The sequence below is a fragment of the Lycorma delicatula genome, chromosome 12 (genome assembly GCF_047948215.1).
Source record: "Lycorma delicatula isolate Av1 chromosome 12, ASM4794821v1, whole genome shotgun sequence".
Lineage (NCBI taxonomy): Eukaryota > Metazoa > Arthropoda > Insecta > Hemiptera > Fulgoridae > Lycorma > Lycorma delicatula.
The window spans coordinates 25,598,674-25,616,266 of record NC_134466.1 but is presented as its reverse complement, the minus strand read 5'-3'; the positions used below and the strand labels follow the sequence as shown (position 1 = coordinate 25,616,266).

General features: G+C 30.1%; 1 protein-coding gene across 7 annotated transcripts in view; it reads left to right on the top strand.

Moving 5' to 3' along the window:
- The first annotated feature begins 366 nt into the window (after positions 1-366).
- The window catches only part of LOC142332878 (aminoacylase-1-like), an 86,588-nt gene continuing 69,361 nt past the window's right edge, over positions 367-17,593 (top strand). For 4 of the 7 annotated variants that reach the window (XR_012758427.1, XR_012758428.1, XR_012758429.1 and 1 more), the window contains exon 1: positions 368-525. Coding sequence is in view for 4 of the 7 variants with exons in the window: in XM_075379566.1 (XP_075235681.1) it covers positions 426-525 (100 nt within the window). In the remaining 3 variants the exon portion in view is untranslated. Of the gene's footprint in view, positions 526-17,593 lie in introns of all 7 variants that reach the window. The other 3 variants (XM_075379568.1, XM_075379569.1, XM_075379567.1) reach the window with 1 other exon arrangement.

Below are 17,593 nucleotides of genomic sequence, written 5' to 3'. Positions count from 1 at the left end.
TGTTATAATATTTTTACCGATGTTTATTTTTGTCATGGCAACGGGTGAATCAAAAGAATTCCGTATGAATTGTTTAAAATTTCACAACGAATATTGATTCGACTTCTCTTACGGATAAATATTATTGACGTCGTTGGTAGAGAACATATGTGTTTTATTATTATTTTTTTTATATGATTTAGAACTGATGAATTAATTACTTGGTTTTAAATATTAAACTATTATTATTTATAGGAATAATATATTTTATTAATATATTAAACTTGTTATTAGTAGAAAATTAATCATATTTACTTGTATATAAAAAGTATATTTAGTCTAGCGTTGGCTAAATTGTTTTGTGGGAGAGCAACGCACAGCTGAGACAGTTCCGATCTTCTGACAGAAGATCAGCTGAGGTCGTTCGTGACTAGCCGGTATTTAAAATGTCTGTAAATAGTAACGATATAATCGAGGAGAATGAAGCTGTTACTAATTTTAGAGAATATCTTCGCATACCTTCCGTTCAACCTAATATTAATTATGGTGAGTTGTGCTTTTAAAAATTTGTAAATTATATTTTTTTATCAATAAAATATAAGTATGTCAACCCTTTTGATGGCATCGCATGCGACTAGGGTTGTTCTATTATCTAGATTATGTTTGTTGTAAAATTTTTGATACTGATTTTTATTAATTAAATATATAATCTACTCTTGTTTAATAATTTAAAAATAATTAAATATTTTTGTAAAACTGTGGACTCATTATAAATATTGTAATTTGCATGTCAAAATCATTTTAACATTAAGAACGGAATTGAAATAAAAATTTACCAATGATGTATTGATTAAATTGATACTATTTTTAACTGTGAATTTACACTCTTGAATTACGCAAAATCCATATCAAACATTTCTAGTTTTATGTAATTACCATAACTTATATATTTTTAATTTCAAGAAATGTGTAAAATAACGTAACTAAAAAACTTAAATCATGACGATTTTTATTTTTTTTAAATTGAAGTCAGTTTAAGGTGAATGTATGATAATATTTTCATTAATTACACCAAAAAAGCTTTAATTAGTAAACAGGTAGTATAATTATTGTTTATAAACAGGTTTAATTTTTTTTTTAATTCTGTGATGAATAATTTAATTCTTTTTTGTTGTATTTTCATATTTACAATATTCCAAATATTAATGATAAATATCAATATGTTGTTTCTTAGCATGTATTCATGTTTAATTTCTGTCCAAATATGATGTAATGTATTCTTGTAGCAATTTATCTTTTTAACATTGTCTTTCATGCCCTACAGTTCATTCTGATTATGTTTTTGGTTCATTTTGATTTTATTTAATTCAAAATCGTACCTGTTTCAAAATTGAATTTCAGTTTTACAGTCGTGTCTATATGAATCTTTCTTACCTCTACTTAAATTTAATTTTTAGTTTTTGGCTGGATTTTTTCATTAAAAGTTCATTTTATTTACAAAGTATGTGGTATCATTTGTTGCAAGAATAATAATATGCTATTAATTTGGAACAAAAATACTTGTATTCCATTAAATTATTTTAGTACATATAAAAAAAAATTATTATAATAAAAAGTAGGACATGCTTAAAAAAATGTTATAAAAATAAAACAAAATTGTATATAAAAAAATATATTAATTTCCAACTTTTTCTTTTGTTACTGGTCATTATAGGACCATCTGTAATAGTTAATAACTGGCTGATTTCCTTCCAACTCCTTTATTTTCCTTTCCGGTAATTACCTTTCAGTTAATACTATAGAAGATGAATGAGGATGATTTGTATGAGTGTAAATGAACTGTAGTCTTGTACAGTCTCAGGTCAACTATTCCTGAGATTTGTGGTTAATTGAAACCCGACCACGAAAGAACATCGGTATCCACGATCTAGTATTCAAATCCATGTAAAAATAACTGACTTACTAGGACTTGGAACGCTGGAACTTTCGACTTCCAAATCAGCTGATTTGGGAAGATGCGTTTACCATTAGACCAACCCCGGTGGGTTCCTTTATTTTTCTACTATGGTATTGTAATCTATTTTTATTATTAATTTTATGGACACATTTCACTTACAAAAAAGATATCTTCATTAAAGAATAAGTATAAATTTAATTATTATTATTATTGAAAAGCATTTTTTAAAGAGTTAATGATTAAAATGGTCATGGTTAATGGTTAAAAAACCAAAACATACATGTCTAGTTAGACAGGTTTTTTAGATTTGTCAATCAGTCATGTTGGATTTTTTAAGAATAAAATAAAAATTTTATAAATATCTATATATTTTTAATTTTTAAATTTTGTTCATTATTGTGTAATCTAATATAACTGATGAGAGATGCGACAAGAAATATTTAGTTTTATTAAGCATTCTTTGTAGTAACAAAAATAATTCCAGTTTTTAAAAAAAAGTATGATTCTTCTAAAATGAATAGTTAAATTGGAAGCAAACAATTTATTTAAGTAACTGTTAAAATATATGGGAAAACTATAATTCGGAGAAGTATGAATCATTCTATGATATAATAAAAGAACTTTTAGTTCATTGTTATATTTTTTAAAAGATTTTGCTGCCTTTTTTGAATTGTTCTTCTTTGCTTTTTTTCTTGCAAGTCTGAAGAGCTTGTTTATTCATTATCAATGTTGAACGTGTTATTTTTGCGTTTAGTAACTTAAAATAACGTTGTTAACGAAGATGTTTATATTTCTTTCAAGATATTTCAATTTTGAATAATAATGCTTTATTATTTTTTCTTTTTGATATAAGTTATAGCTCCATTTCTCATGCTTTGTCCTAAAAGGACAATCAGCAACAGATGTCAGTTGTAACAAATCAATTTAAATTAACCAATACACATTAAATATTAACAATAATTAATACCAGCATCTTGAAACAATCATGTTACACAACAATAATATATTAGCCTGTAGGGTACATATAAGAATTAAATTATTATAATGCAAACAGAAAATATGATCTTACAATCTTTTTTTTTTTATTTTTTCTTGATAGTGATTTGTTAATATATTTCTACTGTTAAATGATAACAATAAAGATTAGAATTGTTTAAGACCGTTATGGCAGAGTAGTACTGTCACAGCATTTCGACTGGAAGTTCTAAATCCGAGGGAATTCATTTCATATCGTATGCCTATGCACAAGCTTGCTTCTGTGATGCATTAATTATATATAATAAAATAAATTGTATTCTCATATTAAGGTTGTTATTTAGTAATACACCATTCTTACAACTATAATGTATACACAGATGGGTGGACAATTTTGATGACAATAGTGGAACTTTGTTAATTTGCACATTGATAATTTGTTATCTTCCTTTGGTCTCATAAATTTTGATAAATTCTTGATTATTACATTTTTTTCATAACTTTACCTGCTTCATTGGCAACAGATGATGCAGCAGGAATTTTGTAACCTTTTTTTCTTGTGAATCCAGTTATGGATAGGCCGAAACAGGGTGACTCCATTGGTTGTTTCTTTTTAGTCGGTCACAGAGTTCACATGTCCTGCCTTCCTCTTACTGCCATACTAATTAAATGTTATATTAATTACCTTATATTAAGTCACAGATTATTTCTGCCTTACTCTATTGTTGTGGGTGCATAGGTTGGATATGAATAGAGCACTTGTTCAAAATTTAAGGAATGTCCAGCGCAGAGTCTTAATTGTATGCACAGCTGTTTTTAAAACAACCTCCTACGAGGCTACCATTGTTTTGGGAAAGGCTCTCCCAATTGATTTAGTGGTAAAAGTTTGGGCAGCCATATGGAGATTGCGTAGAGGCCAGGAGGCTGAGGTATTTGCGATGCGGTTTTTAAGCCGGATCAGTACCGGAGCGGAACGGAGATCACAATGCACCAGATATAAATTTCATTCAGTTGCTCATCTCCCACCTGCGGAAGAGGCTGCAGAGCCTTGCAGTGGAAGCATGGCAGCTGAAATGGGACACCATGACTAAGGAAAGATCCTTGTGTAAGTTTATACAAGATCTGGGGGGATGGTATGCCTCTAGTTCATTTTTAAGGGCAACAGGTGCCCGGGTGCTCACAACCATGTTAATTTAAATCAATATCTGTTTCGGTTCCACTTAGCAGCTGATGAGCTGTGTGTCTGTGGCGAGGTCTACTCAAATGAACACCTGATGTTTGACTGCAGTGCCTTTTAGAGACCAGGCCACCCTGGAACTTGGAGGTCAAAATTGGCCACTCACAAACTGTGAGTCAATATGGCGAGAGCCGCATTGTCGACCGTGTGGGAGTTTATTATCAGTAGTTTACCTTAGGGAAAATACTTACCGTATTGCTGTGTGAATTTAAAGTAGATATATATATGGCTGACCATCAGTAAGTAAAGGCTCCAAGCGCTTTAATATGGTGGACAGGTACTTGCTGGCATTCAGTGAACTAGGCGTGGCAGCGAATTGCTGTCTAGATGAAGTAAATTTCAATTTACGGATGTCATATATATTTTTAGTAGTTGACTGGTTGCGCCTATCCATTTTAGTAAATATATGACAAGTGAGCGGTTGGGATACGTAAGTCAGCGGTGTATGGCACCGCGCTTAGTCTACTCATGCTGTTAGGTAAGCTCTAGGAGCTATGTAGGACACTGGTCGCTAAACTGTTTCGACGCTCAGTAGCCGTTTGTGGTACAAGCATTCAGTCTTATGCTTTAGGGCGACCGAATGGGTGGTGATGGGAGAAATGCCAAGCAAACCAATTATTCTATCGTACTATGATTCAATAAACCACCGTGACATATCCAGTAATTGCAGACATTCATTTGTCTCTTTCTCTTAATAACTGCAATACATATCCCAATTTTTAATTGATTCTTAGAGACATAGAAATTCCAAGAAATGAACAAAAGTAATCTTGCACTCTGCTAATTATCCAGAATAAGTTTATTTATTCTGATTGTTGTACATGATTTAAACGATCAAAGGTAGTAGTAGTTTTGATAGAATTAGCGGATGACTGCTATTGAAAATAAGCTAATGTTATATTAATCCTGAACCTAGTGCATTGCATGTCATAACGGATTTTAAACTGCCATTTTATGAAGCAAACTAGGTTAACGCTAGGATATCTCATGTCTATCTGGTGATGTTTTACTTGCATCCCTTGGATAATTGTGCGTCGCATTGTTCTTAATCGTACAAGTTATTTCAGCATTGTCATCAGTTTAAATTACCCCACACAGAATTGGTATTGCTTTGAATGATGACATGGGAAGAATAGAAAATCTTTTCAACATTTTCATATCGATTGCGCTTTATCCCATTTTGTAAAGAGCCGTTTCCATTCCTTTATTCGTTTTTTATATATCTATTTTTTAAGAGATGGATTTTATGTCTGTTACAAAATTTTCACTTAATCCCTTTATGCAGTACCTAATGGTGGCCCTGGATGTTAAAAAAAATTCCTTTATACAACTCCTTCATTATTTACATGTGATGTAATGTAATGTAATGCTTGCATTATACTGTATAAAGGTACTTGATTGTATCTAAATTAATGATAAATATTTTTTTTAATTGTTATTTTATGTATTATATTTTGAATTTATGTATGCTTCATTTATAACCTCAAAATATTTTCATAGTCAAAGAAATGTAGCATTCTACTTAAATTACCCTTAATTGGTTGGAAAATTTTACTGGCTTTGCCCTTGGACAGATTTTTTTCCAAGTACAATAATATAAGGTTTTTAAATATAAACGACTTAATTGTACAATAGAGTGAAATTACAAAAAGATAAAATATTTCATTAAAAAAATTCGGGTCTTGATTTGATCTCGTCGATCAAGTTTTTACTTTAAAAATTAAAAGTCTAATTAAGAGATCAAAATTTTTAGAAAAAACATATCGGGTACCCAGTTCACCTCGTTCATTGAATGTATTTTTAACATAAAACCGCATATATTTAGACAAATATACACATGCATTCGGAGTATAATTGCTAAATAAAAAAAAATAATTTTAATTAAAAAAAATATTGGTTAGACTTGCTCAAACAGCTACCTCATATATAACATTTTTTATATAGTCTTGAAAAATGAAGTATCAGTAATTATAAAAAATTGTTAAAATCTTATCCCATGTTACCTCTTTTTTTTTAAAATAAAAGCTCAATGTCGTCCATATTAATACTAGATACAACTGGATTTAGTTGTATCGAAGTAAATATTTAAATAAATCGGCTCGATTTGATGCAATGTTATTTAACAAGGTTAAAACAAAAAGTTATACTTAAACTAGTATTAGTTAACTAGTATCCGAGAGTACCGTACGCTACCTTGTCCGATGGCGTCGAAAATTAGACCGAAGCCGGGATATGTATAGCCGAATATGTGCTGAAAATTAACATTTTTTTTTGTTCCATTTATGAGGCAAAAACTTAAGAAATAATGTTGAATATTCCCCGTCCCTAAATTCGATCAAACTTCGGAATTCTGAATAATTTAACTACTTTCATCGTACTAAAGTTCAATTTTCTACGTCTGCCAGGGGTGCACTTACAAATTTTCCAGTACCGGAACGTTTGATTTTGTATTAACAGCAGACCGCAAGAACGGTCCACAGCTACAGGCGGCTGGCTGCACGACAATGTAAGGAATAATGTACGTTTATTTCGATGGTTACATTGATAAGAAGCAAAACATATCTTTTTCATGTCAATGTTTGAACTTTTTTCGTAAATTAGATTTTTAGCGACTTATTTTTTCCCCAATTGCTTACGGATATCCCAAAGCAAGGACTGTTTTATAATTTAGTTTGTATGTTTTTTTTTATCGGCTCGTTATTTCTTAATAATATATCGGTAAAAATAAAAGTGAAGTGAGGGTTAGGAAACAGTTTTAATATCCGCAAAAATATTTAATAAATGAACATTAAAAAACTTTACATTTGATAGTTGAAACATCGCTATTTTTTTATTAGTTGAAATATTCCAATTTTGAAACACTCACGTGCGGTTGCACAGCTGTTGGTTTTGCTTGTCTCGTTCGGATATCGTATGTAATCCGGTGTTTTCGACGTAAGTAAACAGGTCATTGACTCCCAGCGCTCCCTCAGTATTGTATGATATGTTTAGGCAACAGCAGTGTCGTTCGTCACACCCGATTTTTTAAGGAAGTGATAGTATCTTACTTAGAGATATAATAATAAATACACGTAATATTAAAATAAAAGTTAGACCTGATTTTACGCATTTCTTCCAAAAAGCATTACTGGAACGGCGTTACGGCACCAGTCCATCCCTAATGACCGCATACAAAAAGTAAAAAACTAAAAATTGTTAAAATTATTGTTCCCATCTTTTTACATTTTCTTCATACTTTAACGCAATCGATTGCGAAAAGAAAAATGGGTTAACAGAAACACCCGTTTTTCTGTTACCGTTTTCTTCGCTTTCGAGGAATTCACGTCAAGCCAATTTTGAGATATTAATCAAAATACACATAGCACATGTATGTGCATACAACTTTCAGAAATTTCTACAACTTCTGTGTTTTTTGGATCAACCGGGGTTATTGAGATATTAACAAAAACCCCTTTATCCAAACTGTTGTCTGTTCGCTGTATTTGTACTTTCTCTTTATAGATATGCTCGTAAAGCAGTAATAGAGTTACATGCGGAAAAGTTTTGATTGTTTTTGAAATTATAATACGTGCAGAACATAATTCTGTTTAATAGCAGGTGTATAAAAACACGCGCGTATTCGAATGCAACGTTGTGTCAAAATTTCAAAGCAATCGGTGAAGAACTTTCGGAGATTTAAGATTTTTAAGAAACTAACATTTACATTTTTATTTATATAGATATATTAACCGGGTGATATTTAAGTAGGAAACAGCTTTATACTGCACATCTAAGAGGTATTTAGAGGCAGAAAGAAAAACGGGGTTCTAAATTTCTGTTCGCCATCTTCGATCCGCTATATTGAATCAAACTTAATTTTTTTAAATAGAGAGGTAGACATGACACGATTTCGATTTAAGATTTTACGAGGAAATCATTGGAAAAACCCGTTCTCCTGTTAATGTCTTTGTTATCGAGTTATAAGCAATCAAATTTGCAACCCGGAAACATCTCGTTAACAGTGAAATGAAGTAAAACGGTGCTGCATGAACGTAATATTGCATTTTATAATCGTACTGCCTACAGTAAAGAATTGTAAATACTGCTGTAATATTGATAATGATATATAATAACTATTTACGGCACAACAGATAAATAAATAACAGCCGAAATAAAAATATTACAATATTTATTTTTAACATTTTAAATAAAATTTAAAAGTTTTAGTTTTCGATTGTAAGTTTACTATTCAAATAAATTTTGAATTTTTGTTCAAAGTTCTCCTCTACACCTTGGCAGTGTGCTAACCTCAAGTAATATCCGTTTACAACTTTTATCTTTTCAATTCGTCAGTGTCTGCAGGTTTTGTTTATATATATATATATATATATATATATATATATATATATATAATTTAAAAAATAAATAAATATACTGATCTCCGTGGCTGAGTACGTAGTATCTCGGCACATCTTACGGAGGTTCCGGGTTTGAATCCCTGTCAGATATGGCATTTTTTCATACACTACATATTTTTACCGGACTGATGACTATAGCTGTTGATGCCCGGTCTTTCATAACAAAAAATAATAATAATAAAATAAAACACCGCTAAGCCGATCTGAATTAGTCTGATCATTTTTTAAATTCCTTTTTTTTGAGCGTTTTAAGAGTAAATTTTATCCAGGATAATTATATTATTGAGTACACTACCAAGTTTACATCCAAAACGTTTTGTATTTGACAACACTTTTATACCGTAACACAATTTATTTGTAGGCTTGTAATTTTTCAAAGCAAGTGTGTTATCTGTACGATATGTGTAATTGAGTAAATAAATCGTTTATTCCAATCAGCAGAAAATAATCGGTTATTTAGGTCACGTTAGGAGTGACCTAAATAACCGAAGATATGCAGCTGCAGTGATAAAATAAAAAGGAACTGTCCCAGCATTTGCGTGGGTGGATTTAAGAAAAGTATGATAAAATCTTGGTCAGCATCACAAAATACTCTGTTTAATATCTTTTTTTTTTTTTTATTTGATTAGTCGTTTTAATTATTTAAAATATAATTACTGTATGAAGATACTAAATATAAAAAAAATAATTTACAATTCAAAAGGCATTACTGAGAAAACTAATTTCAGCGTATTTTATGTTAGTGGTAAATAGGATGCAGGAATTTTAGCTTTTTTCTTCAAATTTTTTTATTGCCGCTATTTAAAAATTTATGTACAGAATAATAATGTTTTTGTCGAAGAAAATCCTTTAATCGTATTTTAAATTAATTTTTAAACCGTTTTCGGTAATTTATTAAGGCATAATAAGCATTTTCTTGTAAGCCAATTTATTGTGTCTGTTGAGTCGCGTGAGTAACTCCTTGAGTCGCGCTTACCAAAATTGAATTCGAAGCGTTCAAGCGCTTTCGGAATTAAATTTCATCTTCAGGAACTCTCATATTCATCCTATTTGTAATAGTAATTAACACTTCACATGTAAATTATAAAAATATAAAAAATCGTATTTGCTTAAAATGTAACACTTGGTCATCATATGTTATAAAATTATCTCAACGTAAACGTTCTTCAATTTGATGGTCTCAACTGTTGTCTGCAAGACAACAAAGCAAGATTTTAAGCAAATACCACGTTTTTTTTTATAATTTAAATGAGAACTTTTAATCAGTATTACAAATAGGACGAGCGCTCCTGAAGATGGAATTTAATTCCGAAACCGCTTGAACGGTTCGAATTCAATTGTTGGTAACGGTTTTTTTATATTAACTTTAATTATGATTTATTTTGTAATCGTTTTTACTTCCTTGTACAAAGGAAGTATTGTGATCGCGAAAAATTACGGTTTTCAGATTTAATCGGAAATATCCATTTTGACCATCCATATTTTGAGAGGTTTGGGCGTTAAGTATGTACGGTACGTACCTCGCATATTTAAAAAAACGATTAACCGTAGGATGTTGAAATTTTGTATTTGGGACTGTTGTAACATCTGGTTGTGCACCTTCCCTTTTGATTGCAATCGACTGGACCAAAAGTGTCCAAAAAAGCTCAAAATCCAAAATAAATTGGATTTTTAACGTAACTGCACTAATAAGCCCTCATTGAGAGCTTTTAAACGATATATAATGAATGGTAGGCTACTTATGTTCATTGGTTCCAGAGTTAAAGCCAAATAAAATTTTAATTAATGAAATATTTGGATCTTACAACAGTTCGACTCCGACTTCATCTACTTTGTTTAACTTTTTTTTTTTTAATTTAAATATATTGATATATTATTAACCCGTGATTATAAAAAAATTACAATAATTCAATCACAAGTTATTAATGAAGTAAAATTTTATGTACTTTTCATTAAAAAAACAATGTGTACATGTAATTTAATAGGCGTACAAGGAAGTCATGTGATGACCACATCAGACTTTTTAAAAAGATTTCTTAGATATCTTCTTTTTTACTTCCTTGTACGAAGTAAAAGAAGTATTGTGATCGCGAAAAATTTCGGTTTTCAGATTTTTTGTATTTAATATTTAACGAAATGTTTATGTTGTAAATAATTGATGTTAAATTAAATCTGTTATTTTTTTTGATGCTGCTCTGATCAAGGTTTTAACATAGTCTCCCTTAATTAATCCAAGCAGATGCTGAGGCAGTTCCTTTTTTCCACCAAACAATTTCTAAATGCGACGTATATAGGAGTATTATAGAAACCTCGGGTTCTATAACAGGCCAACCAGTTCTGAGCACTGAGCCACTATTATAAAACCTGATTATTTAGATTTATCAACATGGTGACAAATTACAAAAAAATATAAATTAATAAAAAAAAAAAATAATAAAAATAAACAATTTAAAATTTCGTGAAATAATAAAAATAAAATAAACTAAAAACAAAAATTACGAAGGTTGTTTTATTATTGTGCCGGTTAACTGTAAGCCACTATATTTTCATATATTAATAAACAATACGCGATTGTATTGGATTTAAAATTCTCTTCAACTTCAACATTAATTTTCAAATCAAGAACACCCATTTTTACCGATTCATCTTGTCGTGAACAATCAATCACCTATAAGGGATATTTATTTTTATAATCTGAATATGTGTATGGTGAATCAGTCAGTTTATAATATGATTGTTTTAACTCCACAAACATCTTGTACATCAACATTCGATAAATCCTCATATGGATAACAGTTTGAATTTATGAATACTTTATTATTTTTAATGTTACGCGAATCAAATTCTGACGTGTTCTTTGTAGCTTTATTTAATCTATCAGAAAGTTTACAATAACGTATCGAGGTTTGGATAAGTGTGATGATGTTTTTACGTTCCACGTCATAGATTTTGTTTGGGGAACTGTTGGATTCTGATGAAGTTCCCAACTTCTGAATAGTATACGCAACTCTTTTTTTCTCTCAGTTTAGTCAATTTCAATTGATATTGACTGGACTCCTTTAAATATGGTACAATCTGTTATTTCTGGTTTAGATTTATGATCTGAAACTGTGGCCGGTATTGCGTTGATATCATCACTAGTACGTTTCAATAATAATTCTTGTCTGTTGTTTGTAATTATTTTTTTATAGTCTTCAGCGAAACCTAACAATATTGATAATGGTATGTATAAAGTATCATTCATATTAATTTTATTTGTTCCATTAACCCCACCGGCTTGTTCCAACAATAGAATCGAATTATTTGTTATTGAAATCACATTTTTCATAATAGAGGTCACACCGACGTTTCTCGTGCTGGCCGTTTATTTTATAAATTATCTCATCGAATGGAAAGGCACCCGCAAAATTAACTGATTCTGATGTTGATTTTTTATTGTTTTCACCTACAAGTTTCCCACGAATACGTAGACAATTATCAACCGGAACAGTATACTCAGGTTGATTAATTGTTATTTATAATCTTATCACCCGTTTTAAAGCTATTTTCAAACTGAGTGTGTTTGTGGACTTGCTTATATGTTAACGATTCGTCTGTAGACGCGACTTTTTTAACATTTAAATAATTCATCATTCAATCTATGTAATAATTTTTTTTTTTCATTTCAATAACTTATTGACGCTTTTTAATTTCCCGCCAACGATTTCAAATCCTAGAGATTTTAATTTCTTAATGCTTTCCTCAGTCAGTTTATAAGTTTTTTTAACAACCAAAAAGTCATCACTATGGCATTTCTAATAAAAAGAAAAAAAATCAAATTGTATTAATCTATTTACATTCGTTCAGTACCAATGACATGCTTACTCGTTCGCCACGTAAATTTAATAACTGATCTTTTTCATCGGTCAATTTTATTGCTAATTTCTTTTTTATTTACCAGTACAAATGTAATATAAAATGGATATTCTTCAATCATATCACCAGGATCGAAACTTACTGAGAAACCATACAAAATGCTATCTTGTTTCTCGTTTTTATATCCACCCGAAATAATATTACATTTTCACGTATTACATTTACAGGAGCGATATTTATTATTTGATCTGAATGATGTGTAGATTTGGTTTGAGAATTCTCAACCCATAACCCAAGAGACTACAGATACTAGAATCTTTATCTGAAAAATCTATCCACACAATGCTTTTAATTTCACATTGTAACGTGTTGGTGTTTGCTCGCAAGGTTATGGTTTGATTAATTTTTTTTTACACTGTATATATTCACCGATATCTTCTAATTCGTAACTACATGTTGATATTGTTATGTAATTTTTGTTTGTAAATACATAATCATTATTTTCATATTTTTTGACATCCTGGTCGAACGCATAACAGAATTTATTATTTTTTTTCTCTTTAACATTTGGAATAGTGTTGAGACCATTTGAGACCCAATTCGTATTGGCCTTTTGAAAGGTCGATTGGTGGAAAAAATGATTTTTTAATCAACGATTTTTTCCGTCAATCGAAACAGACACGACATATCTAAAATAAAAAAATATATAATTTTTTCTGATAAAAATTGTAAACACAATCGACCGCAAATTACATCATCATCGGCTTGATATTTTTATAATTGTACGTTACATTAGATTTTCCAAAATAATTCATCAATTCTGGAGGTAGGTGGATGTTTCCCATACTATTAAAATAATCTACATTTTTAAACATTTTTCGAAAGCAGACCCAATGTGTACCACGAGTTTTTGAACTGTCCAAATTGATTATAGCAAGTTCATTTTTTCTAATATTTTTTGGTAAAGCATCAACATAAAAACACCTCTAAAATGTGGAATTTTACTGTTTTGCATACTCAATCAATTCGTTGTCATATAAAGCACGCTTCGGTATTCAATCGATTATTTTTTTCCTGTTTTTAATCTACCCCCACTTTTCTTTAATTTTAATGTACCACCAAATTTAGATTAGTTTCATCGCGTTTGTTACAGCATAGGCAGCCGCTGTTTCAGTCAAGACTACTATCTGGTGCAGTTACACGTTCCCAAGTTCTTTCAGCAAGTGCTTTATCTGCTTGTGATCTGGTTTTGGTGTCTGAATATTTTGAATAGGCTATATCATGCATTTTACATGCATCATCCAATTTATTAACGCCTTTATCTCCGCGTTTTAATATTTTATCTAATTTCGTCGCAGGCCCACAATAATTATTACCTGGTATGTGTGCTTCAATTGGTAATAAATCTACAGATTTATTTACCACAGAACCAATAATTCCACGTCCTCCTTTTTTCACCATGTCTATATATAAAAAAACTTTAATTTCAATTGAAATGAACTATTGGGTTAATTACTATTAATTTTGTTTTTTCATTTTCATGAATCATTTCTGCCACCATACATTCAATATCTTGTTGCATTTTATTCTTTACATATGTCTTGATGGTAATTTTCAAGAGATTTTCACTAACGAAACCATGTAGCTTTTCATCTATATATGTATCGATTTTTATTTTAAGTAATTCAATCGCATTTTTCATAAACTTTACCCATCTTTACTATTTTATCATCATATGTACTTGTCAAACTCTTCCAATCTTTCGAGTCCTACAAAGTGTTCTTTGAGAATGATTATGTATTCCTTAAACATATGTTTAGTTCGTCTCAAATTCAACGCATCTGTATCAACGATCGCATCAGATACGTTACACAATCTATGATGATTTCTATCAAAATTCCCATTGGATGTGAGTGAAAAACCTATCCCCGGTGGTCCACGTTTTCCACAACCTTTGTGACCTAATTTTAATCGTGACATTTCTATATAAATCAATAAAATTGATATTAAAAAATCTATTCAAATTCGACGTCTTTCAATTCTTTAATTATTGATATGATATCGTTTGAAACGCTCTTGTTTCCATAGTCATATTCATCCACAAGTGTATACAATCTATCTATCAACTCGTTTGGATCGTCCCAATATAAATAGACTGGATTGTAATTAAACTGAGCATGTAACAACCCAGAACTGTTAAAAGACGTGGATGGTGTTTTTTATGGGGAGATTGGGTTAACAGGTTTTTTTGAAGGGAAGAGCTTTATGATCACTTCATTATATTTAAAAGATTTATTATTTTTATTGTATCTGTATCATGTTGCACCATCAAATGGGTACCAGTATGTTTCAACATTTCACCGTAAGTTTGCGTATCTGCTCTGTGAACCTTTTCAGGTCTGGATTTTTATAAACCAACAACTCTAAAAGGCTTGGTGTAGCTGGATAAATGAAATTCCTCAAATGAATTTTATTATTTACAAATTCAGTTTTAATGTCACCCAAAGTGCAAGTATCTGTAGTTTTATCATACTTTATACCATAAACATGATCTAGAGATACTTTTGGACCTGTTTTTAACATTTCTAAGTATGGTTTTATTGTTTCATTTGTAGTTATGTCGGAAGACTGACTGTCATAGGTGATTATTTTGTATATATCCTGAGTTCTTCATCTTGAGTTTGTTCAGAGGGTGGTGGTATGTTGTTTGTTCAGATAACAATGTTGAAGAGGCTATATCTTCATCATCATCTTGTTTCAACAAACTGTTCACACCTATCTTGATGTCTTTCTAAATGAGCTGACAATCTATCGCGCAGTTCACGTTCTACTCTATATCAATTTCTGCATCGGTTGGAGGTTTTTCTATTTCATTTATAAGATCTATTATCGGTTTGAAGCGTTTAGCAAATAAAGCTTCTCCTTCAGCCAAGCCCATCACAAATGCCGCATGTTTACGTTTAAAACCTTTATTAAGCTTATCGATTTCAATCATTTGCTTCTCCTTCTTCATTGTTCTAAGAAGAAAAAAATAAAATTCAAAACGATTATTTTATTTGTGATATTAAAACACAGCGTTTAACGTTACGTTCAACAATGATGAATTTATCGATACCGTTTCTATATCGACCTTTATTTTTATCGTTCTCTTTATCGATAACTAGAAAACTATAATGGTTTGTGTTCCAAACTTGTTCACACATCGATTTAAAATCATCAAAAGACGTCAACGTTTACGTGATCATCGTAAATGTGTTGTAAATTTAAACTGTCTTGTCTGAATAAAATTAAAAAAATACAGTTGTCACACACGAGTTGTTTTGGTATTTTAGTATATGTTTGTACTAGATAAAAACAATCAATTTTATTGTGACGACCCCTTGCAAAATAAGCATCGATTTCTTTTTTTCTCATTGATTACATCATCAAAAACCATTATTGAATGGGACTCAATCGACTCCGGTTGTGGAACTTGATCGTTTTCAGTATATTCATAATAACCCATTTCAGGATTCAGCATCATCAAATCCATAACATTCTATAAAGAGGTTGGTGAAGAGACTTGGAGAAAATGTACAAGTTTTGAAAACGTACTCCGTTTTCTTGAATCAAACAATTAAAAACGACATTTGTTTTACCACAATTCGATGGCCCACATACAATACATCTAATAGTGTTTGGTAAGAGAGAACCATGACTACTTCGTTTTTTGAATACATACCCCCCCCCTCGTTGCGTTCACAATGGGGAATTTTGTTTTCTGTTGTACTTCTTTCATATCTCTAGAAAAAAAATTAATAATTAGAAACGAGTGTCTATAAAATCATCTAATAAGTTCTTTTCTAATCACTGTACTTCATCACGCGAATAGAAACAATAAAAATTAATAAATTATCGACAAGTTGAAACTAGTAGTATTTTGATAAGAGAAGTTAAACTCACAATGAAACGAGCGCTCATATTATTTAAAACATTAAAATTATTTTTAGATAAATCATTTTGAAGGTTTTTGTAAATGACTTTATCATTTATCATAAAATGCATCAAAAATAGTGTCTCATTTATGAGTTGTTTGATAACTTATCTTCAAATATATTTCTTTGCAATCAGTATCTAAATGACTAATAAATAATAGGACGAATCAATTGCAGATTTAATTTTAGATTCTAAAAGCATTAGACTACATTCATCATGATCTATAAGGGTTGCATATTTAAATCTAGGTCTTGAATTTGATGAATTAAATTTACCAAAAATTTTATTATGAAGATTCATTTCTCTCTATATTTGAATTAAATGTTTATTCAAATAGATGATTGATAGTAGTCTATTCGTAACTTCTATATTCGAGTAAAAAAATAAAAAATAAATTATTGAAAAGTTAAACTGACATTGAAACAAGCGCTCACATTTAAAGCATTAAAATTAATTTTTGTTAAATCGTGAAATTCTTTTCTAAATGACTACATCATCAATATCATAACATTTATCAAAAATAGTGTCGCATTTATGAATTTTGTGAGAATCTATTTTCAAACGTAAAACTGCAAAATTAATTTCAGATTCCACATGCATTGGACTATATTCATCAGGATCTTTAAGAGTTGAATATTTCAATCTAAGTCTTGAATTTGGTGAATTAAATTTACCAATAATTTTATTATTACGGAAGTTTCATTTCTCTCCATATTTGAATTAAATTTGTATTCATATATACTGTTGATAGTAGTCTATTCACAACCTCTACATTCGAGTAATAATAACAGTAAAAAGTAAAAATAACACATCATTACGATTGAAACAATCGACATTGTGTGAGAATCTATATATATAAATTGAAAAAGTGAATTGAATAAAGTATTACAAAACAACATCACTCAAATTGATCCATGAATTGTAACTCTTATCGAAACCTAACCATTTTACGTAGGCTTTGTCACCTTTTCGTCTGAGTATTTTCTCAATTTGATATACATCTTTGTGATTGGTTTTTTGTAGTTCGTGTCGATAAAAACGCCCTTTTATTATGAGTTTGTTTCGCGAATCAATCGGTTCATACGTTACAGGAGTGTGTACCATATGTATTTTAAATATTTCATTCGTCCAATTTGGTAGATAACCCTTTTCAAATACTTTTTTATGTTTACTTATACGAACACGATTGCCAACATTAAATTTAATTTTTACAACCTT